Source organism: Coloeus monedula, assembly GCF_965178545.1.
Source record: "Coloeus monedula genome assembly, chromosome: 1".
NCBI classification, from domain to species: Eukaryota; Metazoa; Chordata; class Aves; order Passeriformes; family Corvidae; genus Coloeus; species Coloeus monedula.
Genome location: NC_138781.1, coordinates 135,864,569 through 135,889,414, shown reverse-complemented (window position 1 = coordinate 135,889,414; position 24,846 = coordinate 135,864,569). Strand labels below are relative to the sequence as shown.

At 40.1% G+C, this 24,846-nt stretch overlaps 1 protein-coding gene across 3 annotated transcripts; it reads right to left on the bottom strand.

Moving 5' to 3' along the window:
* Positions 1 to 364: 364 nt before the first annotated feature.
* On the bottom strand, positions 365 to 23,857 carry INTS8 (integrator complex subunit 8). 3 transcript variants are annotated; one of them, XM_082294913.1, is made up of 27 exons: positions 23,665 to 23,857; positions 22,242 to 22,416; positions 20,188 to 20,328; positions 19,694 to 19,765; positions 18,488 to 18,539; positions 18,082 to 18,264; positions 17,553 to 17,660; positions 16,743 to 16,898; positions 16,132 to 16,232; positions 15,643 to 15,784; positions 13,775 to 13,845; positions 13,461 to 13,636; positions 12,491 to 12,624; positions 11,777 to 11,887; positions 10,904 to 11,105; positions 10,228 to 10,349; positions 9,018 to 9,202; positions 7,577 to 7,610; positions 6,866 to 6,922; positions 6,721 to 6,782; positions 5,534 to 5,652; positions 2,941 to 3,044; positions 2,215 to 2,265; positions 1,518 to 1,591; positions 1,379 to 1,443; positions 1,243 to 1,286; positions 367 to 985 (listed from the first exon to the last, which is right to left on the bottom strand). In XM_082294913.1, exons 1-27 carry the CDS (start codon positions 23,792 to 23,794, stop codon positions 869 to 871), a joined length of 2,988 nt encoding a protein of 995 aa, XP_082151039.1. In that variant the 5' UTR covers positions 23,795 to 23,857; the 3' UTR covers positions 367 to 868. The 3 variants fall into 3 exon arrangements, 2 of the variants coding, with proteins under 2 accessions (XP_082151040.1, XP_082151039.1); XM_082294914.1 differs by lacking the exon at positions 6,866 to 6,922 and having other exon boundaries at positions 365 to 985; XR_014227001.1 differs by lacking the exons at positions 367 to 985; positions 1,243 to 1,286; positions 1,379 to 1,443 and having other exon boundaries at positions 2,941 to 3,003.
* Between the last annotated feature and the right edge of the window lie 989 nt (positions 23,858 to 24,846).

Here is a 24,846-nt window from a genome sequence, read left to right as displayed (position 1 = left end):
AGGTCAGAGCTCACTCGTGTCAGTTAGTCCCACCAGCTCAGGTGCAGTATTACAGAGGTCCGTGGGTAAGCAGTTCACGTCTCTGAAACCACTCTGCGCATGCAGTACAGTGCAGCCAGCCTTGTATCAAATCCCAGCTCCACAGGAGGCTGAGAAATTTAAAGCCCTTTAGGCCTGCCATAAACTTCAGTTTTAGTGCATCACTGACCTCAGGTAAGAGTACCAGCAAAGAACCTGCTGCTGCAGTAACTCGAACTGGAAAAAGTACAGTCCCCAGCTACCCACTTGCAACAAGAACTGGAGAAGGTAATGGAATAAAGGGAGCTGCAGGTACTCTACAACCACTCATGTCATAGGAACAGTATTTTAAACTGTGGAGCTGTATGTTATCAGTGTTTATTATAAACAGCATTAACTACTGTGTTTTCCTTGGAATATTCACTACCTCTGAGTCACTTCTGTGATGAAGGGCAGTACTGGGAAAGAAGGGTATCAGTCCTCCCTCTTTCACGATGCTCCTATCTGTGCCCCACAGCCAGGGACAAGTGTTACATGACACTGAGCAGCCCACGAAGCTGCACCAGAGCATCAAGTGCCACCCACATCTGCATTACACTCACACCAACTTGGCAAACTTGAATTCATGTCGTCTTCAAACAAGCCATTGTGGAACTAGCTGCAGTTGCTTCCAGCCTTCTGTACAGTTTGTAAAAATAAGGGGTTTATTATAAGATTTCATCTATTTCTAAGAAGAAAGATACTAGACTGTAAATGTTGTACAAAAATTTAAGTGAATTTTAAAAAATAATAAAGTCTTGAAAGATTTTTTTCACTTTCACACATTTTGTAATAGTCTTCCAGCACTAGCCTAAAAGTAAAGTTTTGCCATTGCTTGAAGAAACTTCTTTTTCCTTCTCTGTGCAGCAAGCTGTAGGACTTCCTCGGGATTGCTGGCGTTCAGCTCTGTCTGGCCAATGGCTTTTATCTTGAAACAAAAGAGAGACAACCAGCATGAGGTCTTCGAGTAAAGCTGTTTCATTTCAAGGCATTTTCAGCACTAGTTCCATGGTGGTTTATTTCTGTAACATGCCCAACCACCACAACCTTACATGAGCACCCAGATTCTAAAAGAATCGCATGATGAAATTAGACTGGAATTGCAGCAACTTTTCAGAGGTGGTGGCAGGGAGGGAAAGACTCTAAAGAAATCCCACCACCCCCAAGCAGCCTGGGTTAACTTACTGCTATCTGCCGCTTGTCTGTCTCGCCTCGTTTGTGGTGGAGATCTGAGGATGAGTCAAGAAAAGTCACTAGGTAGGTAATGGACTTTTCCCAGCTGTCAACATCCAGGATGTGTGGTATTCCAGCAAAAGGATACATGTCAAATACTCTAAGATGGTGACATCCCAGATGTATTCATAGTAAGAATCCATGGCATCGTGACTGAAAGACACGGCAGGTTAACTGACAGTCACATACAGTGTTTAGGCATCTATAAACGTTGTTGTAACATTTACCTGTTCTGTTCCTGCAGTGCCTTAAAAGCAGTTTTATAGTCTACTTCTCTGAGGAACTGGCACAAAATAGCTACCTGTAAGGAAAGACGTGCAGTGATTCTGACAGCCTGAATTCCCCACAAACCAACCTTCCCCACACGGCCTTGCTCATTCCACTCCTTTTCTAGACCTACTGTAGACCTTGCTTCCAGGGCAAGCAAGTTCTGAGCACCTGAACACAGATCATTCTGACATATCAACAGCAGCAACAGCTAAAAGAAAAAGGGATTTACTCAGATCAGAAGGGACTGACTTGGCTTCCAGATGCAATTATGAGCTTTTAAAGAAGAGCCCAATAAAAGCTTTGTTACTTCTTGGAGAATGACTGATCCCACGGAACAGCAATAGCACCTGCAGTTATCACAAAAAACAAGGCCAGGTTCCTAACACCACCCCACAGATACTGTCTCTAAAAAAAATAAAATCTATATTATCAGAGAAAAGTAGGACAAAACACCCCTAGATTACTACTTCTTACATTCCCAAGTATATGTTTATTTACTCATTAATTTTAGTCCTGTGACTGTCCTAGAAGCAAAGGCAACAAAAGCTACTCTACTACAGATTGCATTTCCAAGGAAAGTTGTTTTTTAGTGTTATTCCCTATATAAATATTTATAAACAAATATTTTAGTTAATGCCGTGTTTCACCTCTTACCTGGGTGTGACAATTGAGTAAAGAGCAACACTTGATCATTCTTTTTATCACCTACAGAAAGATTAGAAGCAAAACACATTCTGAAATGCTCATTTTGGAACACAAACTGCAATTTTTCTTTTCTTTTTTAATTCAAGGGACCAGCTAAATAGCTATCTACATTCTTCTACCCCCTAAAAACTCCCAGGCTTTAGCACATCCACTGATGAACTGAGCCTTCATCACTTTGGAAATTTCCAGCACAGTAGGAGCCAGGTATTTCCAGCAGCTGGAGCGCAGCTGAGCACTCCAGCACTGCTGGTGAGGCAGGGCTGCTGTGCTGTCCTGAGCTGGTCTGGCCCCCAGCCCTGCCCAGCATGGGGTGGCTCTGCAGGGGCGAGCCAGGGGATGGTCACACCACACACTGGTTGTGCTCTGGGCTTTTCTGTTTGCTCTCTACTCCACTGGTGTCCCATAGTGCTTTCCCATCACACAGCTCTGCAGGCTCTATGAACTAACACAAAAGCCTGTGATTCAGCAAAGAAGAAGTTTCAGATTTTCTGTGGCTTTCAAGTAACAAGCCAAAAAAGAAAAAGGGCCAATGAGGATGTGCATTCCTAAATGCATCAAGATAAAATACCTCACATGCACAGGAATGTGTGTGTGCTGGACAGTTTCGTCTTGACATAGAATCAGGATGTTGAGTGAATCTAAGGAGAGATTTTTGTACATGCCCCTTTAGCTCACCTGGTCTGTGTACACATCTGGTGGCACCATCTTATTGAAGAAGTCTGAGCAGACGGCTCCTGCCTGTAGGTAATAGTGAAGGGCTGCTGAATACTGATTAGTTGCTGCCATGGGAAAAAAGCAAAATAAAGTCTCAAAAGTAGATAGAGCAGTTATTCAATACTCAGGTCAATTGTTTATAAAATTATTCAGATGCGTATCTCATAGCTGAACTCTACTGCAAAAGTGACTTGTGTGACCTGTTTAAAAAGCATGGACACATAGGAGGTGGCTACACAGTGGTGGATGGAAAAACTACACCATCAGGAAAACTACCACCACAGGCAAAGTTCTGCCTTTCGGGAATTACTTCTTATTTTTTCAGGTAGTTGATCTTTAATCTATCAACCTTAGAGTGGAAAAGAAGTTTGTCTTCAGTGAGCTTAGCACACATGGGGTAGTGAAGGAGTTTAGTTGGTGTGAGTGAGAGGAACAGCACTCTCATGGTTCAGCACTACTTCTACTCCCACTAAGACCTTCCTGAGCTGCGGGGAAAGCAGCAGCCTCCAGGGGCTCTGCGCCAGGAGAAGCCTGCTTGCCCACATGGCTGCTGAAACACAGACCACTGCCACTGCTCCAACCACCGTTCATTTAGTACCAGCTTTGAGGTGCCCTATGTCAATGTCCTCCTTCTGGGACGCTGCTGTACTTTGTACAGGCAATAAACACTGAAAAACAGGTTTATAACCCTGAGTCACTCTTCCACATGTAGTGTGACAGCAATGAACACGGGATAAAGACCCCTCCTCTTACCCTGTAGGAACCCAGAGTGCCGAGAATATTTCTCTGCCTGTTTTTAAGGGTTCTTACCCCCCTGAACAACACTGTTTTAAACTCCAACCTTGGAAAAAATTACCGACGATCAGACAAGAACTAGAAAATACAGTGGTGTGAATTAGGTGATAGACTACTATGTAAGATTGTCACAGGGTGAAAAATTTAGAGGTTTTGGGCTTCTCTGTAATAAATAGATAAGAGTAAAAAATATCAAAATGGAGGATTGTTGCTGTTCTCTAAACCTTCTTCTCCTCCTTCTACTACTCCATGTTCTGCAGTAAAAGTGGTTTGGAATGATTGGATAGAGAATTCCGCAGTTCCTGCCTGTGTTACTGAATAATTGGTAGGAAAGTGAAAATAATGTACGTTTTTAGTAATAGTAACTATTGGTTAAATTATCTTTAAAAGGCTGTGTAAATCTTGATAATTACAGACTTCTCTCCTGTTTTCTGTGCTCTATGCTGTACCTGGGTCACACTAGTGGCTCTGTTCTTCTGATAAGACTTAATAAACAGCTATCTGGCAGCATTGAAACTCAAGGAAAAGTCTCGTTTTATCTTCGAAATTCCTTGCAAGGACTTTTAGAAAACTCTCTCCCATCAGGAGAGATTTGATTTATGGCACGGTTCAGTGTCATCAGCCCAAGTGTTATAAAGCGTCTTCTAGACAAATATGTCTCTTTTAGAAGCAATAGACTCACATTTCTGCACTACATCTTACTGCACACCACAGATATCCTTTCAGTCCAAAAAAAAATTTGGAAATATGGACTCTGCCTCTGTGATAGCCCAAAGCACCACAGCAAGCAGATGCCAGAGACACAGAACATACCATTTTATGGCCAGAAAAGAACAATCTGGCCCAAAAGCTGAATTTCACTGAAGTGGTCTCAACAGACAATTTAAGTGAAAGAAATGTCCAGCTAGCTTTGAGTGTGGCTGTGGCCATACCCTTCTCCAGCACACACACCTGGCAGTACCTTACCTGTCTGGCTGTATTTCAGTTTACTTTTCTGCACCTACCCCTCTGCACTCTATTTACTCAAACTATAAAGCAAGCCCCAGGAACTGACTCTAGATTGGGCAATAATTTAGCAAAGCATAGGATCACATAGGCTGGACAAGATTTTCCCAGGCAACCACTGCCTTGGTGCGATCTGGGTGTGTGTCATGGTGCCCAGAATCTGAAACCCTGTGTTGTCCCAGTTCTGCTGGTTGCTCCCAGCTGAGGAGCAAAGACAAGTACTGTGGGAAGTGGCAGATGAGAACAGAATGACAGGAAAGAGCTTCCCATAATAACCAATACCAAATCAGGAGTTCATGCTTCCTCATTTAGAAACCCTAGATACTTCCCTATATAAAATACAGATCCTCTCCATTCTGCTCATCTTGTGCTCCAGTGAAGCTGATCTCCACATTTAAAAGCAACCACTATTCACAACTTTCCATTCACTTAAAAAATACTCAAGTGTCATGGGTTCACACCATTACACCACTCAAGGACCAAGGGCACTAGAAAAGTGAAGTTACGGGTAACTCCTGAAGTTTCCCTTACCCTAAAAGCAAGTCTGTATGGCGTCTATCCGAAGCTCAGTCCATCTGTGGGCTTAAACAACCTCCCAGACAAATCTACACCACTGCATCTGAAGATTTTAACCTCATATATCACTTAAACTTCTTTTCATAAAAGGAACTACAAGGAGGGTTATGTCAAACAAATCTCAGAGCAGCAAGGTACCTCTACACACATGTTAAAAACAGACATTGGTTTCACTTACCAAAATAAATATCTGCCTGAATAATTAACCAGAAGTGGTTGTTTGCATTGATAGTCAAGGCATAGCTGACCAGCTCTTTTACTGTAATAGCTACAGCTTCAAAGTCCACTGATTGAAGACTAAAGGAAAAAAGAAAGAAAAATAATTCCTAAGTTATTGGTTTGGTTTTTTAACCACTAATTTGATTTTCCATCTAGTTTAAGTCCAAAGCACCTTGCATTATATGTGAAGCATAAGTAACTCCAGAAAAGATTTCGTGTTGACTAAGACTACTGTTGTTACAGTACAGTAAATCTGACAGAACAAAAACATCCTTCACAGGCTTGAACAAAGAGCCAGAACTTTACAAGTGGCTGACACCACAAAAAGGTTCTGTGCAGGAATGTACATTCTCAGCTTCAAGAAATTTGAGGACAACATCTGAAACCACTATAAATTTATCCCAGCATCTGCATAAATGGCCAGACAGCAATCTCTGGAAAATTGTGGAACTAGCTTGGAATGGTGTGGCACAGTTTGGGCAGCCTTTCCCAAAGTTTCTGTGGAATTTTAATTTTCAAAAACATGGATTTTTCTCACCCTACTACTAAATTCTGGTAATAATGAAAACAGCTTTCTTCTGGTTGACCTTATAATATACATTGAAGCCTACACCAGTAATGAGACTGGTTTAATCAGACCAACCACAGACAGATTAACCCCACTACACATTACACGCTTTCACGAGAACCATCTCTTCCAATGCATTCATGGAATCTAAACCTGATTTTGAGATCCCACCCCACAGAGCCTCTAAATTTCAGTGGAGAAATACAGTTCAACCCAGCCAGAATAAAGCAGGACATACCATTTGCCACTTCCGATTTTGGCTATTATTCAAACACACCCCAAAAAGTATTAGTGATTTCATAATAACGTATTACATAGTTCACATAGTTACATACAGCTCAATAGAGAACACAGCTAAAAAAACCCCAGTTTTTTCTTCTCCTCTTTCTTCTTCTCCATGTCTCCATCAGGACCATCAAATTAGGAGCAAAACTCTCCATGCCATCAGACCAACCTTCCCAGAGACAGAATGGGGGCAGTGATGCCTTTACATGGAGAAATCACACTCACACACAGTAACTGGGACCAAACCCATCACACGTGTATTTTGAAAATAGTGTTTTTCATCATCATCTTACTTGGGGATGGATGAGGGCCAGATAGAAATGTGCTCTGCTGCAATATCATTCACAATATCTTCCTAAGAGAAGAAAGATGGTATGAGAAATCACAACAAGAAACATTTCAAGAAAACCAAGAAATACTTTGATGATGTATACTAACCCGAACATTATGAAGTTTGACAAACAGGGACAATATTGTGGTTAGAACCAATGGTTCCTGTAAGGGGGGGAAAAAAAAGTATTCCCATGAACTAACAAAACTCCACTTTCTTCCCTAAGCTTTAAAACCATGTAAAAAGTTCTGCATTCATTATAATTTCCTACTGAAACAGGACAATATTTTGTTAAGAGACCTGCAACACAAGGATACTGCAAGAATGTTTCTGTAGAAAGATTTAATTACTTCTGATTTTCCCAAATAGCTCCTTGGATATAAACTTTACTTTGGTTTTACACATCTTTATGTTGTTTCTGTGATTACTACCTAACCTTAAACTTAAGCTAGGTATATTACAACTTTCTATGCATTTACAAACCCAGAAGCTATAAACAATTTCCCTCCTTCTTACTTCTGCTGCTTAGTATGATGCATGTAGCAGCTTCTTTCTCCCTCCAAAAGGAATGCTTTGCTTCGTGACAGCTGCAATAAAATACACTCCCACTGTAAACAGATGTCCATCAGAATTCAGTGTAATTTTTTTACAAGCTATTCCACACTGCTGTATTCCAAGTATAGCAAATTCAGATGTTTTTCAGCCATAAACACCCATATAACTGTTAGATTTTCTGGAGTTTAACATAAAAAGTCCAGAAAAAATGCTACACCAGAAGGAAGTTTTGCAAACACATTTTCAACACCACTGTGACTTACCCGAAGTTTTTTGATGAAGGACAACAGTTCACTCCTAAATTAGGGACACAAATACCTAAGTAAGTAAGCATCCACAACGAATATAGGCACACTTAAAATGAAGAGTCAGTAGAGCAAATTCTTCACCTGCCAAAATACCCCTTTTACAAACGCTCACAAATGCAGGGCATGTAAATGAAAATGCTCAAGCAGCCCATTCACTTGTAATATAGTTACAAGCAAATTTTACACTAAAAACAGGTTACTAAGAGGTACGTTCTTTCATCAAACTATAAAAGGCATGAAAATCACAGAAGTCAACCACTGACTCTAAAAGGGAAACCAGTTGAACTGTACTGCAGCTCCCCAAGCTAGGTTTGCAACAATGACCTAGAGACTTACTGAAGAGGGGTTTCAGTGATCATTTATAACGTACTTCCATTTCCTTGTCATGAACATCAGAAATTGTCACCATAAGACAATCCAGATGAGGACAGCCTTTGGAAAAGGTTTCACTGCTTCTTTTTGGTAGTAACAACAGGGTCACTGCCCTTTACTGTTTGAACCAGAGGGGTCAGGAAAGGTTCAGTAACCTGGAGTACACCTGTACTCCTTTTCCTTGCCAGAGTACACAACTGGAAGCTACAGCACGTCCGTACCCTCTTACGCCTGCCCACAGCAGCATAAGCAAACGCAGCTGGCCTTTAGCACACGTTAACCTCATCAGCTCAAGGAAGGCAAAGACACAGGCAAGAGTGTGACAGAGGCACCTTTCCCAAGGGTTTAACGTGGAGAGCTGCTCAATACAGTCACACATGCCAAACTGTACCATATTAGACAACTTATATTTAGGCTAAGACTTCAAAACAGGCCAAGAACACTGGACAAGTCAGAGAGTCCTGAATCAGTCAGTAGAGGCTGAAGCTACCAGTAGTTAGGTGACTGACAAAGAAAATACTTGACCAGAGTAACTTCACTTCCTTTCTGTTTGCAGAGCTTAGCTGAACTAGAATTTCAAAACTGAGTAACATTTAACTTTAGACTCAGAAACAAAGCTAAGTATAGGTACCCATGCTGTGAGTTACGTGCTTGATACAACTAGAAGTATATAACTGATACAGAATAATTCTATTTGATGCAAAGCAGACACCTCCAGCCCACCAGCTAAACTGCCCTCTAGACGCCACTGATTTTACTGGAAGATCTGCACTGGTTATAATGGGAGCCCAGGCATATATACTTCAGTTTCTGCATGGTGAGCTGCCTCCCACACCTTTTCTGCCTCTGAAAAGGAAAGTCAACACATCCCTGCTAATACCCAACTTCCACAGTGGACAGGATTTTTACTCAGATCTTTAGCTGCTGCCACCACTCTGATAGTGGAATCCAGACAATTTTTGAAGAAACCTGGGATCAAAAAACCCATTCAAACCATTTTCAAAAATAATTTTAGAAAACATACCTGTACATAATACCCAGTGTAGACTCCCTGTGTTTTATCAAACTCACTCTTCCATCATTCCCACGTTTGTGCTGGTTGGATACACTGCAGATTTGTACAACAACCTCCCAGAGATCTTTAGCTGTGCGTCTGCTTTCTTTGGGACCTGGAAGTTCCTTGCATGTAGCAGCCAGCAACTGGCCCAGCTACGCAATGGAAAAAATACAGTAACTAAGGCTTCTCTGCATATCACCTACAGCAAAGGAACAACTGGCATTTAAAATGGCTAAGCAAGTGATTTTGAATTACAAACTACAAAGCAATGTAACTAAATTTTGCAGCAGAGAACACTGATGAAGAAGCTGGAAAATAGGAATTAAACAGAGCATTTTTCCATTTATTAGCTTCCTTGGTGTGTGTTTCATTATTACAAGCTCCAGAAAACAAACTTACATATTGCATAAAACCTAGACTCCATAAAAGACAGTTTTACAAAGATTGGCTCTTTAGAACTCACTTAACTTCCACACAGTAATTAATCTTAACTGAAACTGGCACAATGTTATACAAAAAAGCTGAACCTCAAAAGGGAAATTAGGAAGTATCATAGGTAAGCAGAGCAGGGTAAAAATGAACCTGTCCTATAATACCACCTGCCTTCTGCTCCAAGGCCTAACTGTGAAGTAGAAACATTGCTGTGAAACAATTCTGCAAACAAAGTTTCAAAGAAGAAAATACTTGAATGTCTCCAAAAATTCAACACTGGTGTTAGGTTAGAGAATGGAACCATTACAGTGCCTTTGGAACACCAGTATCTTAGGAACAGAAAAATAGCCAGACATGAAATCAGAGATCTGCACACTTCTCATACCTCCTACATAAATCTAGGCTGAGTTCCAGCGGAGAGGAGAGTTCTTTAGGGAAGTGCTACAGGGTTTCAATCGTGGCTCATAACCACACACACCTGATGGAACCACCTTAGCTGGCAGCCAACAAGGGCCAAGATGCAGCTTGTTTCATGTATTCCTGCAGCACAGCTTCCATGTTTTTTGTGAACTGCTAAACATGCTTGTTGCTTAGCCCTACTATGTTCTACCCCATACTTAATTCATTACAGCCACAAAGCCCCACACTCTTGAGCAGAAGGTACTTGCTTTGAAAAGTACGAAAGACTGCAACTGAAAAAAGTCAATTACAGTCTGAGAAAGCTTTGAGACTGAGCACTCCTTACCTTCACATAAGGATTAGTTTGAACCAGAGGTAATGGAACCTGCATGGTCAAATACTCATTCTCACACCAGTTTAAAAGGAAGGCAACGCATTCTTCAGCTATAACTTGTCGAAGAGGAATATCTAAAAGAAAAGGTATTCTTTGTTTAACTTTCTTTTTTTTTTGAGAAAAGAGTGTTGCATGAAAATAAGCAAATCCCATTCCCTCTAATCAGCTGGTTTTGTTTCACAGCTATCACAGGAAAATATGATGCTCAGCCATACAAGAGACCTCACCTTTGGAAATTAGGAGCAACAAGAGTTTCCTCTAATTACAACAGTACTAAGTTACTCCCTCACTGCAAAACCAGGAAAAAGCTTTTAGCAACCAGCAAAACTTTTCAGGTAGAAGTGCAGACATGTTTATCCTGTTCAAGTCCTTGAAGTGGCACTGAACAGAAACTGTCAATGTTTAGCAACAAGTAGGCATCAAGCTCATTTCCAGCTTCTAAAAACAAATGAAACTTTTAAAGACTTACTAAAACCGGTCAGTGTAAAAGTCACTGCTGTTTTTCTACTTATACACCTAAGTGGTAAATCTGCAATACAAAGTTGCTTTATTTTGCTGTGTTTTTTCCCCCCCCTTCTCTCAAGGTTTGTGCTTTACTGCATCCTAGGAAAGACAGCAATGTACTTACCAGGTACTCTCATTTCCAAATATCCTCGGACTCTGCTTATAAGATCAGAAGGAGGACGTTCTCCAGAAACACCAGCTCCAGCTTCATGAGTGTAAATGTCCAAAAGTAGCATTTCATTCAGCATGACCTGACGGAGCTTTGGAGAAAACTCTGTCACAAGCTCCAAGCAAGCAGCAAAAAGCTGTTTTGCGTGGACAAAATCCTGTAATAAAAATTACATGCATTAATGATTCCTAAAGAATTCATAAGGGAAAATACTACAAGCTGAAGTGCCATTCAGCTCTATCCTGGCTGAACCAGCCTCAGCATCCATTAGCACCAGCATTGCTCAAGCATCTCAACAGTGTCTACTTATGAGTCCTTTGGACTTGCTATTAAGCTTTAGAGTTCCAGATTTTTTGAAAACAAAACAAAGAGTTTAAGGAAAAACATGCTAGAACCAACTACTAGTATGTTTGGTACAATTTTGTTTTAGCTGCAATTTAGCAAACTTGTCAATTACAACGAAAATAAAACAGCATTCCAATAAATTCCTTATGTAAAACACTCATCCAAAAGAAAAGTACTTCATATTAGTAAATCAAATCACCACTGGATTTAGATGCCAGATGATTTAGAACATATAATCAAAACTTTATATGAATGAAATTATCTCCAGGCCCAACTCACTGGAAAGCCATTATCTTTGCTCTGCTGATGGAACTCTTGAGAGACAGAAATACTGAACCATTATACAACACATGGAGCTTGTTACAACACCTCCCTCACCTCCCAGTTCTTCCATTGTTTTTCTCAAAAGGGGCCATCCAAATTTTCCATTTTCTTAAGATTCAATTGTCCAAACCAACCAGTAAGCTCAGATGGTTTGCTCACCTTAATGGCACAGCAGTGTAATCCCTTTGCCATCAGGATGTAGACCAAATCCCTAGTCAGACTGTCTTTGATTCCTAAAATAACATTGCCGTAAACATTTGGTACTTCCCACTGGGAGAGAAACGCATAGGACATTTGCACAGAAACAAGTTTTAGAATTCACATCACTGCTTAAACATCCTATACAAACCCCAAACATTGAAAATGACTGCCAACTCTTGTCTTTACATCCAATCACAAGTAATGTATGGCTCATTTACAAGTACAATAAAAACACCCAACTACCCTTTGTTCACACTCTGAATATGCAATAATTAAGGGGAGGAATCAAAATAAAAGACAAGAAATCTTTACTTATACAAAAAGATCTTCGTTTCTCCTGCTCCCACTTTCTAATTCCAGAAATTTAAGCTACAACAATATTGCTATCTAGTCAGAACACTAAAAGCAAAAGCTATGAGAACATATTTTCTTATAAGGAAAGCCTGTGATACTGCCAGTAATTCCTTAAAACAAAGGTTTTAAGTTTTGTAATACTCTTCACATAGAATGTGAGTTTAGATATGTATCATCATTCTTATTAAAACACCACTACGCAGAGAGGGAAAAGATAAGTCACCCTGAGGATCTATTAGAAAATGTTTATTGTTCAGTGCAGTATGATACCTAACCAGTCCCTGAATTACTCTCTTGTGACCACATGAACTAAGTTACCTTATTAGAAATTGTCCAGAACTGGCGTTCTGAGGTCATACCATGCAACTCAATTAAGATCTGGCGAATCCTCCAGGGATCCACTGACAGTATGAGCTGATGTTCAAGCTGGCCAATATTGACACTTGCTGAAGCTAGAAGAAAAGCAGGTCTCCAGCACATTTCTTCTCCATGTAGATACTTACAATTCCTTAGTACTTAACATTTTAATCAGAACATAGTAAGAGCAGCAGATACATCATGCTTCCATAGGTCCAGCCATCCTTTTGTGCCCTTCCATGAACACCCTGTGTACGTTCCTAGCACCCTGACCTAAAGGGCTGCTTGCAACCCCCCCTTCCTCACTCCAGCAGCTCTTGCTATAGTAAAGCAGTAGCTTCAAGATTGCATTAAAAGCATGTTCCCATACTGCTTTAGTAAAAATATGCATTTTCTTAACTGGTTTAAGCTACTGCAAGACTGCATTAGAGCTGAAAAGGTAAGGTCTTTCCAGCTCCAGCCAACATCTGGCACCTCTCGTTAGCTTTGACTTGTGCAGCTGCACAGCCAGCCAGCTGTACTGGGGAAATTAACTGGTTGAAAAGATCTGTTTTACTTCGGTAGGTTTAAAACTTCCTTCAGATGGCACTCCTGTGCCAGCTTACCACACAGTCACATCATCATTAATGTATGTAAGTCCAGAGGCAGGGTTCAATTTCTGGGAACAGCTGCCACAGCCACACTTGGTTCAAACCAACACCATACTCTCTCACTTGGTCACCCAGGACACACTCATTTGAGCTTATCTTTTACACTCACTTGAGATACAAACAAGTAACCTTCTTGAACAAGTATGACATGCACCAAGTAACAACAGAAAGTATTCTTTCAACCTTTATGAGAACAAACCTGCACTTAGAACCTCAAGGTGTTCATCACAGAAACAGGGCACTGTCTGCTTATAAGTTAATGAAAATACTCTGAAAATTACCTGGGATATCATAAAAAGAAGTCACGGGTTTTGTGCACAGGTTGATTCGAGGAGATCTCTTCCGCATTTGCTCAATGAGCAGTTTCCGTTCATCATCTTTCAGCAGTTTTATGAAAAGCTCATGAGATGAAATCATGAAGACAAACTGAAGATCTTCCATGCCCAAACACAAGTTTCTAAACAAATAAAAACATTAGTACATAAGCAGGAAGAAGGTGCTTATTATTCCACTTACAAGTTCTTGAAATATTTATTGTGCTGTATTACATCGCTTACAAAGTGAAAATTCATGTTATCTTAATATGGGTACACACTTGAGAAATGCTGCCATTTTTCTCTTCAGTTCTTCAGAAGCATTTTCCAAGTTTATTGACCCTGAACAAACCTGGAAAAGAAAGCAGAAAAGCACTAAGCAGCCCCCTTGTAATTTATCATTTTTAGTTACAGCCAGTGTTACTGACCAGCTTTTTGTCTCACAAGTAGTAACAGTCAGTAAATCTCTATCTCAAGTGAGGCAACAAAGTTATGGAATCATGGAATGGTTTGGGTTGGAAGATACCTTAAAGATCATCCAGTTCCAACCACCCTGCCACGGGCAGGGACACCTTTCACTAGACCAGATTGCTCAAAGCCCCATGCAGCCTGGCCTTGAGCACTTCCAGGGATGGGGCATCCACAGCTTCTCTGGGCAACCTGTTCCAGTGCCCCACCACCCTCACAGTAAAGAATTTCTTCCTAGTGTTTAATCTAAACCTGCCACTTTCAGTTTGAACCTATTACCCTTGTCCTGTCCCTCAATGCCCCTGTAAAAATCCCTCCCCAGCTTTCTTGTAGTCCCCTTCAGGTACCTGAAGGTGCTCCAAGATCCCCTTGGAGCCTTTGCTTCTCCAGGCTGAACAACCCCAACTCTTTCAGCCTGTCTGTAGTTTTTGCTTTGTAGTGTAATTTTTAAATTTGGTCAAGTGGGAAACAAGTGCAGCTTTGCTGGGTGGTTAGCTTAATTCATCTACAATCAAACCAGTATGTCTGTGTTGCTCTGTGTAACCCTGTCATGACTCTGTTACTCTAATTGTAGAGATGAGACCAGCTCTCAAGGGTTGCTTGTAAGCCAAAAAAGAAAGATGAGATTTGACTGACAAAGCTTGATAAAGAAATCTCAGTACAACTGTGTGAAATATGACTGTCTCTGAAGGAAACCTGATAAAAGCTGTCGCTATCACACATGGATCAGTTTCCTTCAACCTGTACACAAGACAGGATGTTTCAGACAACTGTGATCTTCCCTCAGACAATTCACATTCCTTTTCCCTATTCCTCTGGTATAGAGATGCACTGACACTGAGTGCCACACTATCAGTCAGCCTCACAAGATCATTTAGCACATGAGTTTAAAAATGAAATATTTCTAGGTGCAAAATGACAAGATTCACTTGGATTTGGGGTTTTTTTAAAACCAGCAGTTGCAAAATAACTAGATAGTTGAATTTAATTTCCAGCTTGCAAGAATTTTTTTTAATAATGTTTCGGTCCCAATATGAAGAGCTGATTAAGTTTTACTTGCTCTGCAGTAGAGAGTACTCAGTTAATTTTTACCACACGCTTGAAGAGACAAACAAAAGAACCAGGCTCAAATTAATAAAAAACATTAAAATAACAGCAAAGCAATAAAAGGATTAAATTTAGTTTGAGCAATAACAGTTTCCTAAAAAGCTTCAATAAGGGTAACAGTGTAGGTCTCACACAACAGTAACTCAGGATCACTTCACATGCTAACTTCTACAACAAAGCTGGTAAGGGAAAAGCGGTCCTCTTCCACAAGTACTTTTTCTACTCATTCTCTCTGTCTTGGAGAATTTGATTCTTTGTTCCACAAAAACAAATATTCAGCAATGTCTCCATATAATTTAATGATATCAGGAATAGCAGCAATTTCACGTACAAGCTGAAGCAACAGCTCACCACTGGATCCTCCCCAACAGAGGGAAACAGAGCCATGAACACAGAAGCAGAACTGATCACTGAGTGTAATTGTACTAACTGCAAACAAGTTGAATAATGTTTGAGAAGTTACCTTTCTCTGCTTCAGAAATCTGAGCATTACTTGCAACAATAAGAGTTATACGGGGAAAGAAATCTCCCACTAAATACCATTTTCACTTCTAATTTTAGATGAATGTTTTACCTCAAGAAGGAAGTCTATTTTCTCTTTGCTGGGTTTCAGGAACAGTTGACAAAACTGAATATCAATTATTCGACCTTGTAATACATCGCAGACTGTGTTGCACACGCAGACTTTGAAACAGACCTCATCCAGAGCATCATTCCTGCAGGAACACAAAACTGAAGATCACAGGATAGCTCTGACAAACAAAGAGTGGTTATCACAGCAGTTAGAAAAAAAATTCTAAAAAAAAAAAATCAGTAAAGTGATAAAATTAACTGTTAACGTTCATTACATTTTTTCCATATACAGCCACAGTGAGATCCAACCGAAGAGCTGTGGTGTGATGTAAAATTTAGTTTAGACTATTGCTACCAGAAATGAAGGCTGAAGTTCCTTGGATGTAAGTAGTTTGTTGTTAAAAGATTTTACATACTTTCCACAAAAAATGTAACTAATGAAAATTGCTCTTCATTATCACTGAACATTGGTCATTATTTAATGACTCACCCTTGCTGAGCTTTTTGGAAGAGTTCTCTCAGCACTGATTGTCTGAACTGCTCAGGTAAACTGAGCGTTAGGTTATCTTCAAGGAATATCTTCACTAAGTCCTGTAATAAAAACATAGTTGGAATAGTCAATGCATAATGCAAAATAAACAGACAGAAAATTATTTTATCTGGTAAAAATTATCAAACTGAGAGAAGCAGCTTGCATCCCTATTTAATACTAAAATTCATTGAACAACCAAAAAGTAACAACGAAAGCTATCATCAGAAAAACCAAACAACAAACAAACAAAAAAACCAAAAAAAACACCAAAATAAACTTGCAACATCTAAGTAGCAATATTCCCTGAAACTCAAAGAATTAAAATCTACCTCAAAATCCTGTATCTCAGCTGGCAGGAATGATTTACCATTGTATAGAATACAAGATATTTTAATCTAATATGTACCAGATTATGTTATATTCCTAAACACATAGGATTTAAAACAGTATGTTAATGGTTAAATTGCCATTTAAAATTTCTTAAAATCCATACCTGTTCAAATGGAATCATCCACAAGGAAAGATTAAAAACCCCCTCAAATACATGTGGGTTTATTTAGGCATCCTACCTGATATTTGCCAGATTTCATACAGCTGTGGATTTGACTATATGGAGTTGCCTGTTGAGATGCATCATCAGAAGATGAGGTAAGAACCTCACAAGCTTGACAATACCCAGCTAACCGTTCTTCATCTATGGTAAAATGAAGTGATGATGAGCCATTCTGAAAAGCAAGAGTTAATTCAGATCTTAGTAGCCAAAGTATTATGATACATATGTTTAATTCAGAAACAGAGACTTACAATTTCCCCAAGTAACAGCAAAAGAACAAAACAATGTGCATGTACACACTTCATTTAAATAAAAATTGGAGTTCCGCAGTTTTGGAAATATGAATATGAAGCAAAATATAAAAGGAAGCATACCTTACTTATAAATTAAAATGTACTTTTTAAAAAGGTTAGATCATAGGCAATCTGATTTCCAAGGGAAAGTTAGATTAAAATAAAATAGGAAGTGCTCTATGGTTACCTTCCTCAAAAACACATCATCACCATGGACACAGGAAGTAGTGTTCAGTTGAGTCAGTATTAGCACTGGACATGTTATTTCTGCATTTTTTCCACCAATACAATTTGTGTAAAAGAATATTCATTACAAAATATAGAACAAAGCAGCAATATACTGCAACCAATTAATACAATTTCAAACCAGGCACAATGTGAAAAAAAAAATTACTGTCAAAACTTCAGGAAGTTTCTTTAAAAACTCTGTGCACCATTAAGAGTAATTAAACTGCTAAAGAAGGAAGCAATAATTCAGACAAAGGTTTATTTACAGAAAAGTTGAATACACATGCTAAAAGAACACTTGTTACCTTTGCAATCAACTCCTTTGTTCTGAAAAACTTTTCTTTAGCCTTTTCATGAACAGCTGCATTTGTAGATCCTTGTTGGAAATAGATTGCACCCAAATCATAACAAACCTGCAAATAGCACTGATATCAAACACACAGTACACCTTTCCCCACATACTTCAATTGCTTCCTCTTTAACTGCAATCTCAGTCTGAGTAATTCTGCAAAAGTATTGCAAAATTGAAAAATGATTTTCCTATAATCATTGAAAACAATGCAATAAGCTGTCCTTGTCATATAATGGGTTATTCTGGGGGACTGAGGGAGCAAAAGTGAGAGGTTGGTGGGAAGCAACAATATTTACAGTGATAAAAAAAGTTCTATTAATGTAAAAATGAAGCCAGTATTATCTCATTGCATTACCAAAAAAACCAAAACAACACAGGGAACATTAACAGAAAAATACTGCAATTTACCTCAAAATTATTACTTAATACTTTGTCTAAAGAAACAGATTTAATTGAAAGCTTTAGTACAAAATGTGAGCTACCTGGCACTGTATCTCCTCTGCACTGATTTTCAGTCCAGCTGTGGAACTCTCTGTTTCTCCATTCACCATACCAGGTTCCATGGCCAATAAATCCAGAGTTCTTATAGTATGGACATAAAGATCTTTGTTTAATTTAAGTGCTCCTTCTAGGACCAGGATGGAATCAGCAGCCTGCTCCTTCAACTGTAATAGTTCAAATTCATTAAAAGAATTAACCTCTTGGTTTTAACTGTGGGTTTAAGTTAGTGTTAGAATTTTAACAGTTCAGTAAAAGGATAGTTTTAAAAAAGTCCTTACACAACTGTTCTATTGCCATGTAGAAATGGCTTCTGTATTTCTTGTAAAATAAGGAAATTCATATTTACATGTAAAATCGAGCAAAAATAAGAAGGGAAAAGAGTCTCACCACTTTCAAAATATTTTCAGTTAGTTCCTTTTCTTGCTGAATCTGGTTCATACTGCAAGTTAGACACAACAGGTCAAGAGTTCAGTTTTAAGGCAGACCTGCATGTTATTTTATTTCATGTTCTACATCACAATAATTCATTCATACTAAGTTTTGCTTGACTACATTTTAAACATCATTATGCAGGCCCACTGACTGCTCTTATCTATATCTGAAACACAGAACTATATAATAAAAAGATTGTTTTGCATGAGAATGTGGTTCAATAAAACAAAAAGTTGCAAATTTATCACTGCCTTTTTTAAGATCAGACTGCTAATAGCAATTCAATAGCAAAACAATCATGAAGAAAGCTTCCACAGCCTCAAGTCTCTTGAAGCTTCAACATTTAGATCTGCTCAAACATGTCGGGGGCAGAAACGTGTTCACACATTTATGTAAAAAATTAAAAGTATTTTAAAATTATTTTCCCCACACAGATTTTCATTTTATTCAGGACCAGACTCTGATACATATAGGACAATACAAGATTTATAGTAAAATGAGGAGGAGGAAGAGGAGTATGGTTAATCAACATATTTAACAGACTCTCTCAAGCAAGTATGGTCTAATGCTAAATTATAAAATTAACATAAAACATATGAAAAGTACCACTTAGATACTTCCAAATTTTGGAGAAATCTGTAACATAAAAGTCAATTCCAAGGACAAGTTGTTTCTAAAGCCTCACAGCTTCTAGAAGGCAAAATGCAAACTTGATTTTAAATTACAAATTATTGTCTAATGAAGCAAATGAAAATACTTCATTATTTCTTAGCTTATCATACACAGTGCTTCAAACTGGTATAATACAACAACCATATTAACCAAGCTACTCTAAGTTAGGGATGCAAAAGAATGCAAGAAATGTATGCCATCTAAACTAGAGCATAAGCATTCTGCCAAAGCAAATTGTCACCTCCCTTCCTCCCGTGATTTTTCATGCCACGATGAAGTCACAAAGATTATAACACTGACAGAGTGGAACGAAAAACAAGTATATGTATCAAGCATGTCTGACAGGAAAGTAAGAATATACTTGAAATAAATCCAAGTTTTCCATGTTACAAGTAGACATTTTAAGCAACTGTATGTTATTAACTTAGAAATTACATTGCTGATTATAAAATAGCCACGACATCCAAATGAATTATACCTGTAACTTACACATTTAACTGAGGTGGACCAGGTTTCACTTGCTTTACAGGAAAACTACTTTGAACGATGGTCCTTATGGCCCTACATAGGGGGAAAAATTAAGCAAAGAATGGTATTAGCCTCAGAAGTGTAATAAGCAGATTACAGGCCTTTGATAATAGCAGTTTACAATTTCAGAAACATACCATCAGAATACGTCCTTTACTCAAGAGCACATCTAGTAGTTAAGTAATGCTCTTATGTCCATAAAAAGCCAAAAGACATGAAGATTTTAGTATTTATAAGGTGACAGTTCAAACCACTACCTTTACTTTTTTTTTTAGGGAAGAAAACCAGCTCTAGAGCAGCTTTTCAGACTCAGCTCCTTCACTATAACCTAGCAACAGATCACAATATTGTTAGTACTTCAGGATTCTTTCTCCTTCTATGTACGATTATACAGATAGAACAAAACACTACTTTGTTCTATAATTATTTTATATTATTGCCTAGAAGTAGTTTACCATCTGTTGTAGAGTAGTATTGCCATTGCAGTGGTTGGGGGTAAGCTGGACAGGTCTACATCCACATGTTTAGTTCCTGGGGGAACTTTGCTGATACACAGAAGTTCATTCAGTAGCATGTTCAATACAGGAACAGACAAGCTATTAAAAAATAAAATAGAGAGAATCATATACTTCACAGAGTAAATCTACTTATGGAATGCTAAACAATATACACTGCTGTTCAGTACTGGATTATTACTTAACATCCCACGGATGTTTATTCAGCATTTGAGATCAGGTATGTAAAGCAGTTACCAGTATTAGCTGCACAAATTAAGCCCAAGTGGATGGTTGCCCTGACAGTTGGACTTCTCCTCTGTACCCCTGCACTAGCCCACACAGGCACCTTACCAGAATAATCCAGTCATCTATAACAGCACAACTCAGCTAATAAGAAATTATTTCAAAGCAGCCCCAGACCACACTCCCCGAACGTAAACAACCCCATTTCCATCACAAATGACATTTCACTCACATAAAGTGAACAGTGAAGACCAGGAACTCTATGAACACAGATTAAGTAAAATACACATCAGCTGGGACAGAACTCTCTAATAAAATGAGAAGACATGAAAGCTGGACTGCACTGCTCCAAGCTTTTGTGGTATAATTTAACAGAACTAAAATACTATTACAAATTTAGACATTATTTGAAATTAGATCAGCTACTGCCAAAGTACCTTTGATCTTGTGAAAAATCTGCATTCTTTGAAACCAGTATTGAAAACAACCAGGGAAACTACACTTTCAGCAGTTAAATCCAGGATTTCTGTTGAACAAATTTTAGGTCTTGTGTTCTATCAGGAGTGTTCTATAAGGAGCGGCTGGTGGAGGGAGCTGGGGGTGCTTGGCCAGAAGAAAAGAAGGCTCAGAGGGGACCTTATCACTCTCTACAACTCCCCTAAAGGAGACTGTAGCAAGGGGATGCTCAGTCTCTTTTCCCAGGCAACAAGTGACAGGACATGAGGAAATGGCCTCAAGTTGTGTCAGGGGAGGTTTAGATCGAATTTTAGGAAAAATTTTTCACCAAATGGGTGGTCAGGCACTGGAACAGGCTACCCAGGGAAGTGGTTGAGTCACCACCACACCATGAGGGTACTTAAATTACATGTATGTGTAGCACTTAGGGACATGGTTTAGTGGTGGACTTGGCAGTGTCAGGTTAATGGTTGGCCTCAATGATCTTAAAGCTCCTTTCCAACCTAAATGATTCTCTAATTCCATGCAAGTTAGAACCAGGGCAATTATTACCCCCCTAAGTTCTTACATTAAATTATGGGTAAAAGAGGCAAGAGACCTGCATGAATTAATAAAGAACTCCTGCCATTATCAAAGTATAAACAAGAAACCAAATGTAAACAAGAACCATCTGGACACAATCCTGTGCTGTGTGCTCTGGGGTGACCCTGCTTGAGCAGGGAGGTTGGGTCAGGTGACCCACTGTGGTACCTTCCAACCACACCCATCTTGTGATTCTGTGAAGTGCAGCTCCCTAATGTGCAGTAGTTCCTGACTGTTCTAGCTCATCAGACAATACTTCAGCCAAAATTTAAAAAGGAAAGATGCAAAGGTGGGGTTTGTCTATTTCAATCACAGTCATTTCAGTGACCTAGTTCACAGACATACCGAGTTCTTCATATCAACAGAACTGGAGCAAGACCTCCAATTTCAAGTGTGTCAGAATGAGGAAACTTATGCTAATTTTGTCACTGAAGAAAACATAACCTCCAATTCATCTTAATGCAGTTTCCATGTACATACCTCCACGCCTAAGACATGCTATTTTTTGTCTCTAAATAGTGTTGATTTGTTCAGACACACTGCCTTTATCAAAACCCTTTCCTAACTTACAGCTGAAATAAAACTTGATTTCAATTGTCACATCCAAGACGGTTCTTAATGAAAGGGAGATACTGTCAGAAAAGGGAGCAAGACAGATTTCTGCTTTTTAAAATAAGTATCTCAAGCCACTTCAATTTAGTAAGTTCAGCATGAAAATGTACAGACTATACCTTTTTTCTAATACATCCAAATCCCACTTCAGATGAGCAGCAACTTTGAGAGCAAGAAGTTTTAAAATGCGGTTTCTTTTGTTATCAGGTGGTGGCTGGACTTGGTTCTGTTCATTCACTGATGGTTTCGAAGCTTGTTCCAAGAACTGAACAATCAGCTGCACAGGTGGCGGATCTGCAAAAAACCACAGCCACGCCTCAAATTCTATGTAAGCCCAGAAATTAGGGGGGGGTTTCCAGCTATGAACAGGGGTTTTTATCCTTGGTGTTTCTAGTGCTAATATTGTTACCTGGTAAGGTTCTAATCCCCAATGGTGTCCTGCATACGCTGACTCAAATTAGACTATTAACATACCTTCACTTAACCTTAAAGTTCACTTGACCATGGTAACCACACTCTCACGCCTTTATTTATTTTCACTATTTTGTATTAATTATAATACTTGCATCTGCTGAAAATAAATGCTGCCTAATGAAATCACAAGTGAACTATTGTAAAAAGTACATATCTACTTGTAATTCTCCTCTGCATGTAAAGTATATTTTCAACCAGTTGCTGGTACTTCTGAATACATTTTAAAAATACTTCCAGATTGGTTAAAAAAAAACATTAAAAAAAGCACCCAAATCTCTCCCTTAAAATAAGATGGCCAATACCTTTGAGTTCTTCTGAAAAAAGAGGCCCAAGAATAGCTATTACACTCTCACTGAACTTTGTGAAACATAAAACAAGTATTAACAATTTACTTAATTAATTGCAAAACAGAATCTAAGTGTAGATCTAAGCATAAGAGCTAAACTAGATTATACTTAAATTTACTTTTTGTAGAGGCAACACTGGCCCAGGTTTTCCTGTTTCCTCCGCCTCCCCACAGAATTTGGGTACTGAAAAAGATGACTACCACTTATGACTATCAAAAGATCAGCTACTTTTAAATATGGTCACTTTCTTATAGTACGTCAGACGAGATTTCTATTTATTCCAGGTCCAGAAAGCAATTTCAGCACTGAACATTCCGGAGGACTTCAGCTCCTGACACTAACAGGACTCCAACGGGAGAAAACCAGCTGCGAACTGCAATGATGCTCACAAGCAGCACTTCCCACCGTACAAACAAACAACTTACAACACTTCCGCACACAACACTCACATATGCGAAAGAAAAAGCGATCTACCAGACAAGAAAGACAGAGAAATGAAGTTATTACATAGGAAAGATAATATGAAATGAGAAAAACCGCGTAAATGCCGCCGCACAACCGCGGGCAGTGCCTGGCTCCCTCTGCCCCCGACTCCCCAGCACCGCAGCGGAGCCCCCCTCACCGACGGCTCACAGCCCCCCCGAATGATCCTGCCCCAGGAGGGACCGGGGACGGCCCGAACCCGAGGCCGCAGGGAGGCGGCGGCCAGCAGGGCACGCACCGGGAGAGGGCTTCTGCAGATGCTGCTCCAGCAGCGCCTCCTCCAACACGAACTCGAACCACGACGTCTGCGGCGGCGTGCATGGTCGGCTAGAGGTGGCAGCTTCCCGGTCCGCCGCCTCCGCGCTCATGCCGACCGCTCCGCTTCGAGCCCCGCACACAGCCCCACAGCCACCGACGGCTGCACAAGATGGCCGCCGGCTCCCGCCCCCTCGGAGGCGGCCCGTGCAGGGCCCCGCCCGCCGCGGCGCGGGGAGCGTGGCGCCGATGCGGCAGCGTGCGGCCATGCGGAGGTGCCGCGGGTTCGAGGCTGGGCGCTGCCCGCACGGCCTGGGAGGGCCTGTCGGCAGAGCAGCCTGACTCCCTTACGAAATCGGCGTTTTTCTTTCCGAAATCACTAGTTCGATGCACATCCCCTGCCACGCCCCGCAGCCGTCCCTCCGCCTGTGCATCCGCCGCGGTCCTGTCCCCACAGGGCGTCCCCCTGTGAGCACTCAGGCCGGTAAATGGCTCACCCTCCATGCTCCTGCCCATGCACACCCTAAGGCCTCATGAAAGGGTAAAGAAATTAGGACCTTGATCCATGGAGGCAGATTTGAATCATGGAATCATAGAATGTTTAGGGGTTGGAATGGACCTTAAGGATCATTAGTCCCAACCACTCCTGCCATGGGCAGACGCCTCCCACCAGACCAGGTTGCTCAAAGCCCAGTCCAGCCTGGCCTTGAACACTTCCAGGGTTGGGACATCCACAACCTCCCTGAACAACCTGTTCCAGTGTTTCACCACCCTCACAGCTGATAGGAAAGATGGGTGCTAATGGCTTTACAAATTATTTGATGGGTGAGGGTCTTTAGGAGAAATGGGTGTTACTGTTTTCGAAATGGGACTCTAGGAACATCAAGCCACTTGGGTTCATTACGGAACCCAGGCATTTTGACCAGACAGTTTTAATTCCTGAATTTTAGGGTGGTAGGAGAAATGGGTCTGTGCAAAGTCTATTGCAGAGACCAGATGGTCTGAACTTTTGGTGGATCCGCAGAACCCAGACAGTCTGAACTTCTGAACTTTGGGGGAAAATCACGATATATGTTTATGGGGGAATATGTGATAGGTGGTTTGGGAAAGCTGTACCTTCCTAGTACCTCAGCCAATGGGTAAAGGAAGAGGGCAATGTGCAGTT